Here is a 21,849-nt window from a genome sequence, read left to right as displayed (position 1 = left end):
TGTATATATTTATGTATTTTCCTGTATATATAAATGATGGTTCTGATTATATTGCATCATGGTAGTTTTATGTATATATGTATTTATTGGAGTTATTGTGGGGTCGGTTCTTACCTGTTCGCCTCAAAGGCACGTAAAAAATGGATGAAACTGACGTTCAGCACGCCAGCGAGGACCTCTTATTGTCACGGTGATGTCAGACGGAGTAGCGTGGAGCCGTGCAATTGTGACGTCCTCGTTGACGTGGAGAGCTGGGAAGAAGATTTTCCGTCAGATGCTGGCGCTTGGGTAAATTCATAAGGTGAGGAATCCACAGGTAGCTATTGTATCCACCAGAAAAAGCGTTACCGAAGGTAAGTAACTTGTTCTTTGCGCGGGTAGGATGTTAGCAAGAACCAAGGGGGTATCTCTCTTGGTTGTTTTAAGGACAGAATCCACTGTGGAAAGATTTCCACTGGTTATTGTTCGAAATGTATGAAAGAGGTACTATGGAGACAACATTTTTTTATAATGTTTCAATGGATGACATGTCACAATGTGCTCATCTCAGTGTGCCAGTATTTCTAGAGGCTGGAAGCACTGGGACAGGTTATCAAATGCATGTAACCTACCAAGTCTGTTTGTGAACCTGTCCATGACACAACAGAATGCTATCACGTGATGGTAGGCCTTATGCATCACTGCTTCTGGAAGACGGGAAGAAATGGGCTAGGCTATCCCGTGGCAAGCAGCCCTGTTGTGCCTGAATCTTCACCATCTTCACAGGTCTTTAAAAGACAAGAATGTACCAACTGCCCCATGATTCAGTCTGCTTTTAGGGCAGCCGAAAGAGCAGAAAGGGCAGCCTTTTCCAGCTTGAGCTGGGACCCTCATCAACAGATTCTTTCTGTGCCTACATCTGGGGTGAACTAGGGCTGGAAATGAAACAAATGCTGATGTAAAGTGATAGATGCCATACAGAAAGCAGACCCTGTCTTCTACCCCTGCTGGGCCTCTAGCTACCCCTCCTCACCATCCTTAACGTACCAATGTTTTTTATGCATGTCCTATGGATTCTGCAGAGAGGGCTTCCAGCTCAGAGTTTGCATTTATCGATTCGTCTTCGACAAGCTCTTAGAAAATTGGGTAGAAGCTTGCAGGATCTCGCGCTCTAGTACACTTGCCTGGGTGGTGCCTTTAAAGGCAACCGTGATGACACAGACTGCTCCAACGATGCCGACAACGCCACGCGGATCTGAACGACACCACCCGACGGCGCATGCAAGGGTGTTGCTCAGCAAAACGTCCGGATTCTAAGCTGATGCCTTGAAATTCTAAGGTAAGGAATCTGCAGCTAGATAGAATCTCTACCAGATAATGTGTTACCAAAGGTAAGTAACTTGTTCATCTGTCCAAATATTCTTCTAGTGTAAGCAGCACAAGGTTTGTTGATTTATATATTTTCATTTTGCTCAAACCAACAACTAGTGTTGTCACCTCCTATGGAAGTTTGCATGTCATCTTGCTCTGTTCAAGCAGCCAAACTATTGGAATTCATTATCCCCAAATGTAAGACGTACCTTCAGAAGAATACTACTCAAGAGTTGCCTATTTTCTACATAGCCACCGTACTCGAACACTAATGTATAACATATCCTTATGTATATGAACATTTATAATTTGATTTATATTTCTGTATCTAGATATGTCTATTTCTTTGTTCAAATATGTATAATAAATATGGTTTTTAAAATATATAGATATTCTTTAGGTCTGCTTAACAAATATATATTACGTATAGTTAATGTATATATATATATATGTATATATATATATATATCTCATATTGTATGCTTAAAATGTATATAGACTGCATAGTTTTCAAATGTTTTTGATTAGATGCTTATGGGTCTCTCTTTTATTTATCCGTCATAATACGTGAATATTATAACTATTTTATCTTCAAGTGCTTCACTATCAAAATATATAGAGGAAAATATAAAATTGAAAAAATAGGTATAAAAATACACAAATTAGCTTTAGGTACAGCAACACTTGAAAGTTTGAGTTTATTGAATACAACTTTAAATCTCTATATATTATCTTCCTTATAAATATACCCTTTCTGTGTATTTATGTATCCATATATTTATTACTTCACTATTACTGTAGAAGAAAAAAACCTTTCACTGTCTCCAATGGACTACTCTGCCTCACCCTATACCTCTCTCAGTATATCCTCTACCTCAACTCCCTGACTCATCCCAAACCACATTCTACTACTGTGTTCTCTTTCTAGCCTCTTCTTCTTCTATCCCGCCTTGGCCCACCCCAAACCTCAGTTTACTACTGTGATCTCACAAACAACCCTTTCTAAATTCTTCCCTCATGTATTCCTCCTTTGACTCACACGAAACCTTATTTTTCTACTATGATTTTCCTACCCCATTTCTAGAGAGATGATTTTCCTACTCCTTTCTAGAGAGCTTTTCCTCTTCCCAAACCATATCTTACTTCCATGTTCTCCCAAATAACACTTTCTAGACTCTTCCCACGTGTGTCCCTCCATTATCCTATTCAATCCAACTAAGAGACTTGCATTTCCCCTGCTCAGATTAAATCATATTTCCCTATACTAATCCATCACTAGTCCTCTCTGCATTCCTGGTTAGCATGCTACTTGCAGAAAATCGCTTTGACTCCTCATCAGGGGTAGTAAGCGCTATATAAATACAATTATACAATTAACTATGCACCAGCCACATTTCAACCAGTCGTTATTATACAGTTCCAGGTGCCCAGGGTGTTTACGGACAAGGGCTAATCTGAACTGATGTTTACCATTTGTCACTGGGACTGAGTTTTTCTTGAACTTAATTAAATAAACAATTGTTATGTTGTGGAATCAGTGAACTGCATTTTCGCTCTTGTGCACCAGGCATCAGGGGTAGTAAGCGCTATATAAATACAATTACACAATTAACAATGCACCAGCCACATTTTAACCAGTCGTTATTAAACAGTTCCATGTGCTCAGGGTGTTAACGGACAAGGGCTAATCTGTACTGATGTTTGCCATTTGGCACTGGGACTGTTTTTGTTTCTTGAACTTAATTAAATAAACAATTGTTATGATGTGGAATCAGTGAACTGCATTTTCGCTCGTGTGCAGGTCTCTTCAGTCTGTTGTGATCGGGCAAGTCCCCTATGATAGAGCCTGTTCTTTGAACCTATGGTTAGCAAATTGGTTCTGGCCTCAGCCTGGAAGGACCAGAGCCCCCTTCAAGAGAACGATGATTTAAGGACCTATTTAACGTACACGCTCTTGGTTTATGCTTTAACTACGATCGCAGATCGATATCATAATAGTTTTTCTATTAATCCCCTATTTGTCACTTGATTTCTCACAAAATAGTGCATCTGAAAAAAATCGGTGTATCCTATATTTGAGAAGCAATGCATATACTTTATTTGATTTGCTTTAGATGTGACTTACCACGGGGCGAAGGGTTTAGTGTTTCCATAAAATTGTGGCAGTGTGTTATATGTTATCATGAACTGCAGTTAACTGGGTTGTGCAATTTCCTTTGATCTAGATTTTAAAATGCATCAGTCAGCTCGAGTTGGCACAGTTGATAGGCACTGGCGTAAAGCCACGGTACATTTCTGGAACAGTACGGGGAAGAGAAGGTTCATTTACTGGAACAAAGGACCAGGCTCCTGACGAATTTGTGGGCCTAGGACTAGGTGAGTACTTATCATTGTTTCTCCTGACTATAGTACTTGATCTGTAGTGTTAATACAAGCTTGTGTGCAGATAGTTTACTTGTGTTTGACTAGTACGCTGTGCTTTACTTAGTTTTTGTTATTTAGCATTTATGTAGTGCATCATTAGCAATCAGAATGGCATTGCAGCACTTTCAGTAGTCCTGGCATGCCCTCCTAATCATGTTTGTAGTTTCCGATGATCATAGGAGTCTACATAGAGCAATGTGCTTGTCTGTAAGGATAATATAATGTAAAGTACCTTTGTTACTTGAGTCCCTTAGTCTTAGGACGTCTTTAAGGGGACCCAGACCTTTGGTATGGTTATATCCCAACTTGGACTGGTTTATGGTAATGACCCATTACGGTTGTCGCACAGAATGAGTAATTCTCTTGCACATCTACGCACCAATTTCCTCAGGTTTTTCCCTCACACCAGGCATTTTTCTTTTTTTTTCTTTTTTTTTTTTAACAGATAGCAAGATGTGCTAAGGGAAAACCCAAAGGTGCACCTTTTTCTGCTAAACTCCTAAATCCCTAAAATCGATTTGAATGGACCCAAGTCGGGATTCTAACCACACTTTTTCTTCCACTGATATGGATTTTTGAGGCATGGTTGAGGTTTTCAATAAATGAATAAAAATAAAAAAAACATTTATTTGTATTCAATATGAAGTCCTGGTTGTAGAACCTTCATGCTGATGTGAAAGTTGTCTCTGGAGGTTTGAGTATGGCACCTACAGCTAAATAGATACGTATATTTACTAGCAGGTGTTCCTTGATATCTGATTTACCACTTGTATAGGGTGCATAATGCAACCGCCCATTTCTTGCTGAAACTATGCCTCTGACTGTAGAAAATATATTTTTTAAAATCTTTAGACATTGTTCATTAACAATGTTGTGGCTACAAGTTTCATGTTCCTGGACAGCAACCAAACTCTCAGTCTCAAATTCTCCACCAGCCAGTACCCCCACAGCTCTTGAGACTCTTCACTCTGGTTAACAGCAGTTCACATGCTGTTTTAGTCCTTCTTTGACTCGACAAGCAGCAATCTGGTGTCACTTCTCCAAAGGGCTCACACTGAACATCCTCCTGCAGTGTGCCCCATTCACAAGAATGTGGATGTAGCCAGAAGGCTGCTAAGAGACGTTTTCATTGTACGCTGTATCCCAATGTGTACACATTACCCACGTACGCATGCATATGGTATTTCTGAAACGTGAAACTACATAAAGGCAACAGAGCGCTGTACATGTCGAAGACAAGCATGAAGTCAACAAGTGATAAGAGAGGTAGCTGGGTTGTGTATATGGATGGTTAATACATCCTGGTGTAATGTTTGTAAAGAGGTGTGTCGTCAACTCTTTCCTAAGTTGGAGCAGTCCTCCCCCTGCTGCAACCATTTACACCTTATACACTTGTCTGTACAGTGTTGTACAGACAAGGATTAACATTTTTTGGTGGATCTGTGTCCAGTTATTTCCTGCTGTAAACATCCAGTCTTCACCTCTGTTTCTTGAAAGACCACAAGAAACAAATCAAGATACATTGTTAATAGTCTAAATCATTGACCTTCTTCAGAGCATCCCTTTTCCATGGTAAAATTCAACATAGCCTTTAATCCTTACCATCGTATTTTGCAGAATTAACACCAAAATAGCATTTTGATTGCTTTTATAACACTCCATGTGTTTAATATCATAGATATAACTGTAAGTAGTGATGGGGTCCTCCCCCCTGCCTCGTCTACAGTCCAAGCTGGCTCTGGGCCCTTAATGCTGGAAAGAAGTAGAGACTTTTACTAATTTCCTTCTATCACACAAGTCCCACTGACAGTCTGCACACTTACTTATAGTGCTGCTGTCATTTTGGCCCATGGCCATTGCAGCAGATGTCTTTAACATGAAGGTAATAGAGCTTTACAAACGTACCAACTCCCAACTCTAATATATTTACTACAGTTTTTAACACTGCTTTTAATACTGAGCTGTTCTTTGTAAACACAAGTCATCTGAACTTTTTGCTCCTAGCAGTGCTTTGTCTGAACGAAAATCAAATAAATCTGAGCTTGTCCCACAGGTATATAGAAACATTGTATTTGAACAACCTTAAGAATTTCGACAAAGGAGCCTATTCTAGCTCTGTGGGATACATACTTGGATGACTTTTTTGCTGCCCATCACCGCCAGGTAAAATCTAGTGGTGAGGGACAGCGTAAATAAATAAGTAAATAACTATCTTCACACCAGGGTTAAAAACTCCTATAGTTCGAGGATCATTCATTTTTTTTTATTTTTCCAAAAACAAACTCCTGCTTTCGGAATTTATTATTTGAAAAATGAAAAACGTTGTAAATGTTTGACGGATGGGCTACTGTCCCGTTTGACGGAGCTGTCCATCAGACTTGGAGAGGAATTTCTGTGAAGGTGGTTTAAGAAGTCCAAGTGGGCCTCGTCCCAGCTCCACCACTCTCCATGTGAGAAGTTGCATGAACGCCAAGGTGCCTCTCGGTTCAGTACCAAAGAGTACCGAAGAGTTGATTCTACAGCTAATCATGATTTACCCGGAATTTCTGAGTATGTCGGCGACACCACAACAGAGTGTAAGAAGTCCATGCTGCACATCTTTGGCACCCTTCTGGTTCCCTCTGCAAAGGCCTAAAGTTGGGTTACTGCTGATGGGTTTACCCACTGTGCCTCTGAACCCCACTTCAGGTTCAGCTGTGAATTTGGAGCTTACTCCATGTTCGACAGCAGCATGATCCATGCCAGAGTCAGCGCCAGTCGCCCTGGTCATGGGGGGGAGTGGCTGAAGTATTACAGTTACAGGTACCTTCCTTTAAGAATAAACCTATCTTCCTCACAGAAGTGTTACGACCCGAACAGACCTCATCTGAACCCCCAAGGGTCACTGGTGAGGCCAAAAGTAAGACAGCAAATGAAAAAATCCTTGTGGTCCGGCTTGAACCACATGTAACACCTGAAGGCCTGCAGGATGGGAATATGGAAATAGACTAGCTGATGGTCTTAATCCACCATCAAGTCTCCTGGATCCAGGGCAGATAGAACACGGGCCAGGGGCCAATGTGAGCATTTTGAATGTGTCCTTCTGGAGGAAGAAATTGAGGATGTTGAGAATCTAAGATAATTTGGCACAAGAAAATATCCAAGTATGTTCTCTGATGCCAGGACCCTCTCTATGGCTCCTTTGTCCACCAGTGCCCACACTTCTTTCAGAAAAAGGGATAAATGCTCCTTCAAAAGATGCTCTGGTGAGGGAGCAAAATGCGAGTGGACAGAAAGGAAAGGCAAGGTGGAGCCTCGTTGAACTATCTACAGTGCTGTTATGGCTTGCCACCTGTGGAGTAAATGATTGATCCTGCCTCTGACTGGATAGTAGTGTGTTGGTAAGGGCAAACTAAAGTGGCTTGAAGTCTGCTGTAGGGGAGGCTGGGGACTGGGCTGTTCACTATCCCTGTGAGCCTGAACATTGTCTGTTGGATCCCCTACCCCAAACCCAAAAGGACTAGGGTAACTGTAGTTTAGATGATGGGCCTTGGCGCTCTCTGTAGGTGAAAGCCCTAGTGATGTCTCAGAAGAGGCAACATTGTTGTGGATACTGTCTTGCAGGTGTGGCTTAAGGGCAGAGTCGAACTGCTTACCAAAAAGATGAGACTGGTTGAAAGATGACTCTTGAACATCGTTCAAAAAGTCAGTCTGATCCATCTATCCGCAGATGCCCAACGTTAGTGCAGGCCACTGTCCCTAAACAGTCAGGACTGTTCAGGCCTGACCTTATGATGTACTTGGCCACATTCGTATCATCTTGCATGGTCCCAGCCAAGTGTTTGCAAAATTGTTCTGGGACTACTAGCAAGATCACCACAAGCATTTTCCATAACTCAGAGGCATACCAAACCAGCAAACAGCTAGCATTGAATGATACCACAACTAGAATAGCAGATGAAAATGTACTTGTCCCAAAGGCTTTAGTTCTTTTTGACTTTGTCTGGAGAAATATTAAGAATACAACTGTGGTTAATCCTGCTAATGGAAACTCTCAGGAATAGGGTGCTGCGTCAGGGAGGCAGGGTTAGCCGAGGCGGGTCTTTGGCAAAGAGCCACTGGTCTGTCCACAGGTGAGCATGAGCAGAGTTTGGCCCAAGTGCCCATCAGGCTGTCAGCCATGGCTTTGCAGTGTAACTTCAAAAGTATGGGCTCCAGGCTTTCCATGCCTTGACGACTGGCTGTTGAAGGTGAGCTCGCCGCAGTTGATTGTGGACCACCGCCATACGATGATGACCCTCCTTACCTTGATGGGGTTCCATATTAATGTGATAACGTTACACCTGACTCCTTTGCAGAGATTCCTGTTGTCAGAACCATCCTGGATATTGTGCACTTTAAGGCCTTCCCTCCAGATCAACATGTCCAGGACATTTGGGCTAGGATCCTGATGTTTCATGCTTAGACCAGGGTGTCAGTGAGGCATACTGGCCTTCTGTTTCCTGCTCAATGACCATGCCAAACAGCACATGCAGGCTCTGTAATGGGATCTGAAGTGTTAGCGGGCTCAGCACCAAGGGAACCTCTCAGACCGCATGTAGGTTTCGAAGGCGACTACAAAAAATCTGCAGTGGTGGTTTCTCAATCACAGTTAGACCAGTAACAGACCACTCTTCCTACCCCACCCAGAGCTGACAGGGGTGACAGACATGTCACTGCTGGGTTGGGGAATTCATCTGCGAGAACTAGGAATCCGAGAACTCTGGTCCCCAGAGAAGACCTTCCTCTACATCAGCTTGCTGGAGTTGATGACCATTTGTTTGGTGGTGAAGGCCTTCCTTCCAAGGAGAGTCTGGTTCAGGTCCTCATGGACAACACTACCTCAATTGAGTATTACAACAAGCAGAGCCAAGTGGTTTCCGGGGCTCTCTGCCGGTTGGCCCTGCACTTCTGAGACTGACTAGGGTGAGCAAATTCAGCCAACATAGCCTAGCAGGACCCGAATGTTAGTTAAACCTGGAGATGGCCCAGGGCATCTTTCAGCAGTGGGGAGAACCCTGGCTCAATTTTTTGGCCACCGCCATGAATGCGCAATGTCAACACTTTTGCATGTTGGAGTTCCCAAGAAGGCTCTCTCTGCGATACATTCTGGCTAGAGTGGAGCACAGGACTCATGTATGCCTTCCCACTACTACATCTAATGCCCTGAGCTCTGAAGATCAGAAACGACGGGCCCAAAATCATTCTAGTGGCTCCTGATTGAGCCAGGAGTGTGTGGTACCCAGAACCTCTGGACATTAGCATTTCTCCTCCATCAGGCTGCTACTTCTTGAGGATCGATTAGCTGAGCAGGGCCTGCACTGGGGCCCGCACAATGTATACTTCCTTGTGTGAAGATTGAGGGATGGCTATTGAATGCATTCAATCTACAACCATTCCAACCCCCGACACCCTCCGAAATTGTGGCTTGGTGTGACACCATATACATATATTAATATTTGTTTTGTCTTTGGCCCAGGAGGGTCTTGTCCTTTCGGACTTTTTTCAGTTGGCATCAGTAAAACAGCTGATTTATGTGGAACAAAAAAACACAAAATATGTAAGTATTTACAAGTGACAAAATCAGGTAAATATACAACAGCCATCTCAGTTTGAAATACTATAATAAATGTTTTTTAGCCTAGCCTGTCTGCCCTTCTTTAGTACTCTGAAAAAATTAACCTGACAGCAATTGGCAAAATGATTTGACATTGTTGAGGGGAAATTGTTCCATTTATCTGTTTTAAATCAAACCAGTTTGAATAGCATATTGTTTTCCTGCAAGTGTTACATGCATATTTTATCTTCCATTTTTATGTTCTTTCTTTTTGTAACACTATGGAAGTTGGTGGAAATGTGGACTGGAAGCAGATAGCAAGTATTCAAGAATCGATTGGGGAAACAAGTTCACAGAGCGTTGTTGTGGCAGTCGACAGGTATAGCAATGTTATTTTTCTCAGCAAATTTCTTTTTAAATCAACAAGTTTTAAAACCAGATAACCAAACACAAATTATACATAACAAAATATAGAATTTACATCTTGATGTGTACTGTTTCAAATAAAAGATGCCCAGTGAAACCATGATGATTGTTCATAAAACTGATAAATGTATAAACATGACATTCCTTTTTTAATTAGTGGTGCATACCTTACACTTTCTTTTTAAATGTTTCCCCATTATTACCAATCTAAATTCACTTTAATTTCTAGTCATTTTGTAACATGCTTCAGTTTGAACTTGTATTTCTAAGACAATACAGGGAGTGCAGAATTATTAGGCAAATGAGTATTTTGACCACATCATCCTCTTTATGCATGTTGTCTTACTCCGAGCTGTATAGGCTCGAAAGCCTACTACCAATTAAGCATATTAGGTGATGTGCATCTCTGTAATGAGAAGGGGTGTGGTCTAATGACATCAACACCCTATATCAGGTGTGCATAATTATTAGGCAACTTCCTTTCCTTTGGCAAAATGGGTCAAAAGAAGGACTTGACATGCTCAGAAAAGTCAAAAATAGTGAGATATCTTGCAGAGGGATGCAGCACTCTTAAAATTGCAAAGCTTCTGAAGCGTGATCATCGAACAATCAAGCGTTTCATTCAAAATAGTCAACAGGGTCGCAAGAAGCGTGTGGAAAAACCAAGGCGCAAAATAACTGCCCATGAACTGAGAAAAGTCAAGCGTGCAGCTGCCACGATGCCACGATGCCACTTGCCACCAGTTTGGCCATATTTCAGAGCTGCAACATCACTGGAGTGCCCAAAAGCACAAGGTGTGCAATACTCAGAGACATGGCCAAGGTAAGAAAGGCTGAAAGACGACCACCACTGAACAAGACACACAAGCTGAAACGTCAAGACTGGGCCAAGAAATATCTCAAGACTGATTTTCCAAGGTTTTATGGACTGATGAAATGAGAGTGAGTCTTGATGGGCCAGATGGATGGGCCCGTGGCTGGATTGGTAAAGGGCAGAGAGCTCCAGTCCGACTCAGATGCCAGCAAGGTGGAGGTGGAGTACTGGTTTGGGCTGGTATAATCAAAGATGAGCTTGTGGGGCCTTTTCGGGTTGTGGATGGAGTCAAACTCAACTCCCAGTCCTACTGCCCGTTCCTGGAAGACACCTTCTTCAAGCAGTGGTACAGGAAGAAGTCTGCATCCTTCAAGAAAAACATGATTTTCATGCAGGACAATGCTCCATCACACGCATCCAAGTACTCCACAGCGTGGCTGGCACGAAAGGGTATAAAAGAAGGCAATCTAATGACATGGCCTCCTTGTTCACCTGATCTGAACCCCATTGAGAACCTGTGGTCCATCATCAAATGTGAGAGTTACAAGGAGGGAAAACAGTACACCTCTCTGAACAGTGTCTGGGAGGCTGTGGTTGCTGCTGCACGCAATGTTGATGGTGAACAGATCAAAACACTGACAGAATCCATGGATGGCAGGCTTTTGAGTGTCCTTGCAAAGAAAGGTGGCTATATTGGTCACTGATTTGTTTTTGTTTTGTTTTTGAATGTCAGAAATGTATATTTGTGAATGTTGAGATGTTATATTGGTTTCACTGGTAATAATAAATAATTGAAATGGGTATATATTTGTTTTTTGTTAAGTTGCCTAATAATTATGCACAGTAATAGTCACCTGCACACACAGATATCCCCCTAACATAGCTAAAACTAAAAACAAACTAAAAACTACTTCCAAAAATATTCAGCTTTGATATTAATGAGTTTTTTGGGTTCATTGAGAACATGGTTGTTGTTCAATAATAAAATTAATCCTCAAAAATACAACTTGCCTAATAATTCTGCACTCCCTGTATGTAGACTTCTGGATTGCTTGGAGTATTATAAAAACTACGCAGTATGAGAGAATGTATTCAGAGAACAGATCAGATTCTACTTTGACTTTACTTAGACAAAGCTAGCACATTGAATAAATGCTGCATACGCTGCTGCTCCAGGTTCAGCCACATTCGAATTTCCTGTTTGACTGTTCGGTTTCACACCAAGACCAAATTATTAGGGCTGGTGGATATAAGGTTGCAAAAGAAATTACACTGAGAGATCCAAGGAAATCCTAATAAAGTTTCTTGATAATAAAATGGCAAGCTTGTCTTTTCTGAAAGTAGAATTTCTTTGAGGCTGGTAGGTGGTCCTTAGGAAGGATAATGTTCTTAAACAGTTAGTATATTTCCCTATGTGGGATCCAAAACAGTTTTACAAAAGAGAGGAACAGCTGTCTCCAATTGAAACAAAATGTTTGAATGAAGGCAGCCTTTTCAGCCTTTTATATCAAAAGTCTTTTAGTAAATTACATTTTGATTTTTAACAAATCGGCCCTGATTCTTACACTTTTTCAGTTTCCTGTTTTCTAAAAGAGAGCAAATAAAAAAAACTGTTTCCATGGACATGCAGTGTATCATCAAGAAACAACTGCATTGTCACTTTGAGATGCCCTTAGAGCTAAGCAATCTTAGTATGCAGCACAGAGTGGGGGTTTGCATCTCAATTTTTTTTCCTGTAACTGTGATTAGAACCCTTGCACAACGGGCTCTAAACTTTCATTTGGGGTCTCACAACATTGTGTTTATGACTTTTAATTTTGTTTTCAGTCTTTTACCATATATTAGTCATCTGAATGATTTCTTGGAGTTAGGTATTGCTGTTTGTTTCAGTATTCGTCCTACGTTTACTATTCCACTGGAGGTACCCTTTTTGTGAAAGCAATATGTCCAGAGTGGGCCATAATGTTTCTCACTTTGGCTGTGTTTTCTTTGAAAGAAATATTTATTTCCTTCCCAGACAATAGAATGGTGTGGTAATAGTGTGCAGCCAATAGTGGACTCCCAGCTGTGATCCTTCTCAGGTTTGGTATTTCGGTTCCTGACTTTAAGATTAGTGCAGCAAAGCAGTCCTGAACAAATAATTCTCTGCTTGTGTCTTTCTTCCTTCTTCCCAATATCTTAAGTAGGTCCTTCACTAATGTTTTCAGAATTTGTTTTTTATAAGCCTCTCAGCATCAGAAGAATCCTTAATGTTCGGATAGATATACAGTAGTTAACACTGACTCCTACAGGAGATCCTCAAGATTACATTCCTATTGAATCCCAGGTATGCTAAATCTTTTTTTTTTTTTGTCCTCATACACCTCAAACTCCTGAAACAGCTCCATTGTTGCACCTTGCACCCTCTCAAATGTGGAGCTGACCCATGCCATGGAACCCCCTTTTCTCTCACTCAACCATCAGTGGACACCGACACAGCTGAAGAGCGGGGGGGTGGGCGAGGGAGTGAAATCACTGGACCACGAACACCTAATCGTAAGCCCTCTTAATCTTTTACCACCTCTCTTGATCTCTTCTCCATTTTACCAAAGGGTTCTACATTTCTTCCTTCCTCTTGTTTAAACCACCCGCCTCCAAATCCATTTTCGCATTACAGAAGAGAGCGTGAAGCCAATCCAGATGAAGGGGGGGAGATTTCGCCATCCACTTTCAACATAGTTCTCTTATAGCCACTAGAATAGAGTAAAAAATCAAATTCTTGTCACCTTTCCCACCACTTGTTCCCCACAAGTCCTGTCCCTGTAGATGCTTAAATATATTCAGGGGTAGACTTGCCGTGATTTCTCGCCCCAGCATACTTGAGAGGGATCTACACACTTCTTCCCAGGAAGAGACCACCTCTGGACATTCTAGAAACATATGAATGTCAGAAGCACCCTGCAAATTACATTTGGGACAATTTATCACTTCAGTTTTCCTTATTTTGGAGAGTCTTTCTGGTGAAAAGTAAGCTCTGTGAATAGAAAAGAGATGGTTCCTCCGTAAAGACACAGGCTTTACTATCTTGAACAAAGTATTCATGGATGACTCCCACAATATCGTCACCTGATCTTGAGGCATGACATTTCCCCAGAGAGTGCCAGCGAATGCAAATTTGCCATCCAAACCGTCTAGAATTTCCCAGTATCAACCCAAAACCTTCTTGAGTCCAGGGGATTCAGAAAGTACACTATCCCCCAAAAAATCTGCCGCCCCAGGAATCCTTTTGGGCCTTCAACAACCAACCTTTTAATTGAGAATTTAAAAGGCCCCACCCCTCTTATCCTCAAGCTCTTCCCGAGAGATTAAAGCTCTTTCTCTGAGAAGGTCACCCCAAACCGTTATGCCAGCCTTCCTAATAGGTAACGCTAAAACATCCTTTAGGAACTCAGAGGTGCCTGCTGAATCCCAAATGGGAAGGTATTGACTGTAGTAACTAACTCCCGCTGCTAGTCTTAACTGGTACCAACTTGCTGCGAGGTCACTTAAAGTCTTCTGTTTTACTTTTTTGAAACATTTTGGGTCTCTGAATTTATTTTAAAAAATCCATTCGAAGCCCTTTTAGTGGTAGCAACCATAGCTTTGAACATGTCACCAATTGCAGAGGGGTCAGGGGCTGAAAAGAGTATTTTTGTAGTATATTTGGGAGTGCCCCCCCCCCCCCCCCCCCCCCCGTTTCTCTCCTTCTTCTCAGGTTTTTTGCAAGAAATCCTGGGCCCTTTTGATGCCCAAATAAAGGAAATTATAGCTTGCTGAAGATTCCCTAAATAATACTTGTGCATTGAGAGGGGGTTGGAGCTAAACAAAAAGTTAATTTTAGGAAAGATCGTCAACTTAACCATATTAACTCTACCCACAATTGTCAGGAGGAGATATGTCCATCTCTGTAGTAACTTACAGCACTCGTCTAACAAAAGCTTTAAATTCTTTGATGCCAGATGCTCAATTTCCTGTGTAAACAATATCCCTGAGTATCTCATTTCACTCTTCATTTGTACTTGTTCCTCTTCCTTCTGATTCCATGCCATAATCTCTGTTTTCCCAGCATTAACGTGGTATCCGGACACTCTACCAAAGTCCTCTGCTATAGCCAAAAGTGTGGGTAGAGCTGCTGTTAGGTCAGCCATATATACTAGGAGATCATTGGCATATAAGGCTACCTTTTTTCACCCAGCCGTTACAAGCAAAAGGTAGTATAAGCGAGTTCTTCCTTATTTTCCTCGCAAACTTTTCTATATAGAGATCAAACAATAAAGGAGAGAGAGGGCAGCCCTGCCTAGTACCACTAGTTATATTTAAAGGCTCCGTAAGATTGCTGTTTACTAAAACTCTTGCAATGGGAGCATTGTATATAAGACCTATTGTTCTACAAAAAAATTCTCCCTAAACTCAAAATCTGACATAAATACTTCCAGTTCACTCCATCAAAGGCCTTCATTGCTTCTAGAGTTATTACAGCTAGAGGCACTTCCAATGAGGTGGCCATATCTATAGCCCCAACCAGATTGTAAGTTAATTCATGTAAAAATCTACCTTTAATAAAACCTTTCTGGTCTAGATGAATCAAACGGCCCACCACTCTACTTAATCTGTCTGCTAGTATTGTAGTGAATATTTTGTAGTCACAGTTTAGCAAAGAGATAGGCCTATACGACTCACACTTCACCTGGTTCAAAATTACCGCTATTGTGGCCTCGTGAACTCGGAATAGGAGCCTTTTTTCAAAGATCGCGGACAATAAGTCTACCAGAGTTGGAATTATTGTCTCTCCCAACGCCTTATAAAGCTCCACCGGGATACTATCTGGTACGGCTGCCTTCCCCCCCTTACTACCTTTCAAAGCAGTCCTGATTTCCGCCGAAGAAATTGGACTGTTTAAAAAGTTCTGCTCCTCTTGTGTAATACATGGGAGAATATCTTCACACAACCAATTTCCTATATCCTCCTCCCTCACCGCTGCCTCCTCCAAATAAAGTTCTGAAAAAAACTTTTGATTAGCGCCTTCCATTGCCTTACTACTTTATGACCTCTCTCCTAACTGGTTTATCTTGATTTTCTTAATATGATTCCTCACCTGGGCTCGCTTGCACTTTCAGGCTAGTAACTTTCCTGCATTTTCCCAATATTAAAAATATGCTAACTTATTAGCCTCTTCTCTTTTATAAACTCTAGCCTGTAACACCTCTTCAAGCTGACGTCTCAGCCCCCTCAACTTATTCTCCAAAGCCTCAGATGCCTACCTCTCGGTATTCAGAGTTAGTTGAGTCGTAACCTTAAACATTTCCTGTTCTAAATGGGAGATGGCAGACCTGTACTGTTATTTTTATAGCTGGCTACACTCAAAAAAATTCCTTCTCATAACCCCTTTAAAGGTGTCCCGTACCACTGCTACCAGAGCCGATCCCAGGTTAGTCTTAAAGAATTCTTCAGTCTCTATTCGCTGCTGACCCATGACATCGCCATCTTGGAATAACGTAGATCAAATGTCCATCTGCTACCGCCCAACCCCTCTGCTATCCTCAAATCTAATGTTACAGCTGCATGATCAGATAAGTGGGCAGGTAGGTGATATCATCTACTAAATCCCCCAACTTCATATCAATAAGGAAATAATCTATGCGGAAGACATGCTTATACTTTTTATTGTTAAAAGAGAAACCCCTTGTTGCCCCCCCTTCTCTGCCGCCATAAAGGGTATAAACCCCACTCTTTCATCACGCTCCTTAAGTAACACTGGGATTTTGTGGTCCCTACAGATCTACATGGGGTCCCTACAGATCTACACTTCTCGGACCTATCTAGCTAGCTATCTGAAACAACATTAAAATCCCCAGCTATTATAACTGGGTCAGGGAAGTCAGTTAACTGTGAGAATAGCTTTTTAAGGGGTCCTATATCCTCACAGTTCGGGTCATAAAACCCAACCAATGTAAACCTTCTATTTTTGTACTTTAACTATAATCCATCTATCTACTGAGTGTGACCTCACCTCCAATATTCCTGCCTTAATTCCATGTTTAATTAGAATAGCCACTCCCCTGGTGTTAAAATTATGCGCAGTACAGGCATAGGAATGAAGCCATTTTTGCTTTTTAAAGAGCTCACTACTACCACTTCTCTAGTTGAGTGAGTCTCCTGCAGGATTAATATTTGAGGTGGAGAGTCCCTTAAATATTGTAGTACCTTTTCTCTTCTTCCTTTCATTCTTAGGCCATTAACATTCCAGAAGAGGATCTGAAAGTATCTGTCCCTGGGGTCCTGGCATTTACTAATATCACTTGCCAGTACTAATTAGGTGCAAAACTACTTGAGGTGAAAGAGGATCCTTTTTTTAAAATGTTCCCTCATGCTCCCCACCCAGTTCTCCCCTCATCACCCCCCCTCCCTATCCTCACTTCCCCCCTTACGGAGCCCCCCTTGAATAATGGACCGGTGTAGGCCCATATTTAGAGCGCTTAAGGTTCCCAGACGGGACCCAATCTTATTAATTTCCTTTGGTGCCAACTCCTGACTTGATAACTGCCAACAGCTCATCCGCTGCCTTGCTGTCTCGGATATTGTACATCTTGTTCTCTGATATTGTACATCTTGTTTTTGTGCATAACTCGAAGGGTAGTAGGGAACTTAAGTTGTGCAGACGCTCCTAGCCTTTTGAATTCCTCCAGCCGCTGCCCTAACTCCCATTGTTGGTTGATGGTGAGCTTAGACAAGTCTGACCTAATCTTGAATGAGAAATCCTGAACTTTAATAGTTTTCAACTTTAGTGCCTTGGAGAGAATGTTTTCTTTCAGCCCATACGTTTAAAAGTTATTCAGGATTTTCCGGGGGCTTACTATTATTTGTTTTTTTTCTTAAAGGGGTCTCTATGTATCCTTTGAATATCTCTTATGATTTCTTCTTCACTCTCCACTAACGAAAGCGCAGACTTGATAAGTGAGACCACAAATGCTTTCAGATTTTCTACTTCTGCTCCTTTCAGAACATGTAGCACTCTCAAGTTGTTCCTCCTCGAGCTGTTCTCCAATTGTTCCAGTTTACTCTGTAAGACCTGTTCGGAATCCTTCAACACCTTCATTTCAGCTTTATGTAATCCTAATTCATCTCTCATGGCTCCCACTGCTTCTTCAAGAGCCTGAGTTCTCAATTTCAGGAGATAAAGCTTCTTCTCCAATGCCTCACAGGCATCTATTATTTCCCCCTGATTTTTTTGAGAAATTGAAAAACCTTTTCTAATGTCTTTAGAAAGGGAGAAAATCATCGTCTCCACTGAGAGATCAAACCAGTACCAACTTGAGGGCCCATCATGTGACAATCCAAAGCCTGATCAGAAGCAAGTTCTTCTGGTATCCTCTGGCCTGAGCTTCCAGCGGGGGAAACCGTTTCTTTGGGTGACTGTATGGGGAGGACCCCTTCATAGTCCTTGGTTAACTCCTTGTCGACCCTTGGACTAACCTGGTTTACCTAGAAGGGGCCTCTTGACCCAAGATCATCTATCTCTCTCTGCCCCTCCATAACTAAAGTACCTTGAGCACAATTTTCCTGTTGCATTTCCGACTTCCTTGATGGTGAATCCACTATCAATGACTTCATTTTAAAATATGATCTCAGTGAGGGAGTGATTTTAGTTTTATTTTTTATACCTGGGCTCCGTATCTGCTTTCTGAATCCATAGCCCAATACATTAGTAGTAATACCTTCACATCCGGACCCCAACTTATAAGTAAAACCCTCACTCTCCCTTGAAACAACAGGGTTAATAGTACCAGCAGCCCCTTCCAAACCAAAAGCGTCACTAACCCTCCTACCTTGATTTTGCTCTTCTCGCCTAGTAAACTGAGCCAGGGCCACCCCATCTTGAGTTCTTGGCGAGTTCCTGGTCCCCTCCGGTGCTTCAGTCCCCTTCCAAGACTGATTCCCCCTCCTTACCATTTGCTTTAATATTGGGCACCCTTGATATGATTAAAAGACATAGGTGGGTGTTAGCTGGTATCACTGTCCATACACTCTCTTCAGAGTCTACACGTTTCAGCCTAATTCAATGACTTCTAAGGGTCACAGGCTTTCATCGGGGCTAGTGACATACCCTGGTTTACCATCATGTACTGTCCCTTTCAGTCTAGTAACATTTTAATAGTAATATAGAACAAAGACATGGAGGCTTACTTTGCCCAGTTTTGAAAGCACATTTATGATGGAGACTTCTAGCTGCAGATTCCTCATCTTTTAAATATTCCCCAGGCATCAGATAGGATCCATAAACTTTTCCATATTCCCACTGCATTCTGGAAGGTGCAGCTGTGTGGCTCTGCACTGATGTCGTTCTGCTCTGGAAGTGATGTGCGAGGCCTATATCAGTGCCAGTCCTACTTGCTAACCTTAGTTGCTTTCTTTATGCGCCACCAGATGTGGATCCAGAGCTTCTCTCATCTCTAAGACACCTTTACCTTGGTATTTTTCTCTCAACAAAACATTTTTCAGTGTGCAGGAATGTCACACCCTAAGTCAACAGTTACTCTAACCCACCGCAGTACACCTAGGACAATTTTTCTTTGAAAAAGTCTGTGTCAAATTAATTGAATTTGTCATTGCTGTTTCCCGGTTGAGTTAAAACGTGTGATTTACTGTACCTTCTAAAATTCTGTTTCTGATGGATACAACTACCTGTGGATTCCTCACCTGATGAATACTCCCATGGCGCCAGCATTTGACGGAAATCTTCTTACTAGTCTCTGCACGTCGACGAGGACGTCACTCTAGCCCACGCGACGCCGTCTGACGTCATACAGGCAATAAGAAGTCCTCGCCGACGTGCCGATGACAGTTCCCTTTTTTCCGTGCATTCGAAACGGTTATCTTCGAGGGAGTTACTGTTACCTTCGTGGTTACAGTGTATTGTCTGCTGCGTAGTCTTCTCTGCGGTAACAATGTCTCAGAGGAAGTCGGGTTTCAAGCCCTGTCGAGAGTGTGGGGGCAAGATGTCAGTTACAGATCCTCACTCCGACTGTCTATGGTGTTTGAGCTCCGACCACGACGTCTCGACTTGCGATTCATGTCAACACATGAATCCGAAGGCCCTCAAAGAGCGCGAGGCCAAGTTATTCATGGCAAAGTCAAAGAAGAAGGAGAAACATCATAAGAAGTCTTCTTCGCCAAGGTCTCACCGGCGTCATCGAGACTCCCGGCGCCGTAGAGACTCACGACGTCACTCCAGCAAGGAGTCTCATTCGAGGTCACCTTCGGCTCGGCGTCGGAGGACTTGGGAGGTCAGCCCCACGGTCACGCCGCATCCATCGACGCCGTTGCCCTCTCCGGCGTCACCGACTTCACCTGGTCAGGCGTCAGTGATTGAGGTGGTGCAGCCTCTTGTGTTTTCTCCGGCGTCGCAGACGTCGAGGCCGGCGTCGGGGTCACCTTCGATCCAGGCACCCCAGTATCCGGCTTTTCCCACTCCTGGAGCCGATAGTACCCGCGTTTCTTAATGCGATGTATACCATCTTTCAGCAGATGGCTCCAGGAGCTGCTCCGGCTGGTCCTTCGGGGCCCTTGGCCTTTTCGTTGGGTGATCCTGCGCCTCTTCGGCCGGCACCCTTTATGCCCTTTCTCCCTTTTGGGAATGTGGGCTCGGCGCCGGTGCCGGCGTCGGTGGCCGCTCCGGTGGCTTCGGATGTTTCGGCCCCGGAGGTTGCCCCTCCGTCGAAGTCAGGATTTTGCCCTGTGACTCCGGTTGGTCCATCGGCTCCAAGACCTCGTCCTCCGGCTCCTGCCTCGGCGCCGAAGCTGCCTGTGGCGCCGGACGCGGCGTCAGATGCTTCTGGAGATCGGCGCCGTTCTTCGACGTCGGCGGAGGCCATGTCGACTCCGCGTATCGAGGAGAGACTTCATTCGAGGAGGCGTGCTCTCCGTCTTTTAGAAGAGCAAGAGTACCAGCGAGTCCTAGAGGAGGGAGAGATTGAGGACTCTGGAGACGGACTGCATGGTCTGGATACAGCCAGTGGGCTGGACACTTCCCCTGAGTGGGACCTTTCATCTCCAGGGGAATATACGGAGGAGGCTGCTTCCTTTCATGCTGTGGTGAGGAAGGCAGCGAGCTTTTTGGACCTGCCTTTGCCGGTGGCAGAGGCAAAGCAGAATTTGCTGACAGAGGTATTGCATCCGGCCTCTGCTGCAGCTGAGCCTCTCTTGCCATTTAATGAGGCTTTGCTGGATCCGGTGTTGGAGGTGTGGAAGAAGCCGGTGTCTTCCTCGGCCGTTCATAGGGCTGTGGCCAGGAGGTATCGAGCTGCACCATCTGACCCTGGCTTTCTCTCTAGACACCCTACGCCGGAGAGCTTGGTGGTGCAAGCCTCCTGTTCCTCAAAGTCAGCGCCTGGTTCCTTCCCGACGGTGCCTGGAGACAGAGACTCCAAGAAACTGGATGCGCAGTCCAAGAAAATATTTTCGTCATGCAGTTTGGCGTTGAAGGCCACCAACGCCACGTGCATTCTGGGGAGGTACATCCATGCGCTGATGGATGATATTTCGTCTTCATTCACGGAGCTTCCCCAGGGTCTTTTGGATGTGGTCTCGGACGCCCAGGCTGCCGCGACCCAGATTATCCAGTCTGGGCTGGACACGACCGACTCGGTGGCCAGGGCGATGGGCACGGCTGTGGTGGCAAGAAGACAGGCCTGGCTCCGAAACTCAGGGTTCTCTGCGGATGTGCAGTCGACCCTGCTGGACCTCCCGTTTGATGGGGACAGACTGTTTGGAGCCAAGGCAGATTCGGCCTTGGAACGATTTAAGGAGAGCAGAGCCACAGCCAAATCGTTAGGACTGCAAGCTCCTTCTTCCTCTGCCTCTTCTAGAATTTTCAGGAGGTTTCGGGGATTTGGGCGTGGCTCTTATTCCTCTTCCTTTCGGGGGAGGTTCCAGCAACCCGCCTCTTCCCTCCCCTATAGGTCATTTAGAGGGAGGGGGAGGGGTGGGGTCCGTACCAGAGGAGCCTCTCAACAGCACTCTGCCTCTTCCTCGTCCTCTGGAGGGGTGCAGCAGGGGAAGCAGCCTTAGGCTTCCACCGTTTCCCACTCACTCCTCTCCTGTAGGGGGAAGATTACAGCGTTTTCTCCACAAGTGGAGGTCTATCACAACGGACACTTGGGTTCTCGGCATTGTGGGAAAAGGCTACGCCCTTCCCTTTCGGGAGTTCCCGCCCCTCATCCCGCCCCGCCCATCTTATTGTTCA

General features: G+C 43.7%; 1 protein-coding gene across 1 annotated transcript in view; it reads left to right on the top strand.

Moving 5' to 3' along the window:
* The window catches only part of ARFGEF1 (ARF guanine nucleotide exchange factor 1), a 961,498-nt gene that overhangs the window by 612,700 nt on the left and 326,949 nt on the right, over positions 1–21,849 (top strand). Inside the window, exons 22-23 of the mRNA XM_069220293.1 lie at positions 3,576–3,726; positions 9,638–9,728. Coding sequence (XP_069076394.1) covers positions 3,576–3,726; positions 9,638–9,728 — 242 coding nt within the window. The remainder of the gene's footprint in view (positions 1–3,575; positions 3,727–9,637; positions 9,729–21,849) is intronic.

This window comes from Pleurodeles waltl, chromosome 2_2 (assembly GCF_031143425.1).
Source record: "Pleurodeles waltl isolate 20211129_DDA chromosome 2_2, aPleWal1.hap1.20221129, whole genome shotgun sequence".
Taxonomy (NCBI): Eukaryota; Metazoa; Chordata; class Amphibia; order Caudata; family Salamandridae; genus Pleurodeles; species Pleurodeles waltl.
Note: the sequence above shows the minus strand (reverse complement) of the source record. Positions and strands in the feature narration are given on the sequence as shown.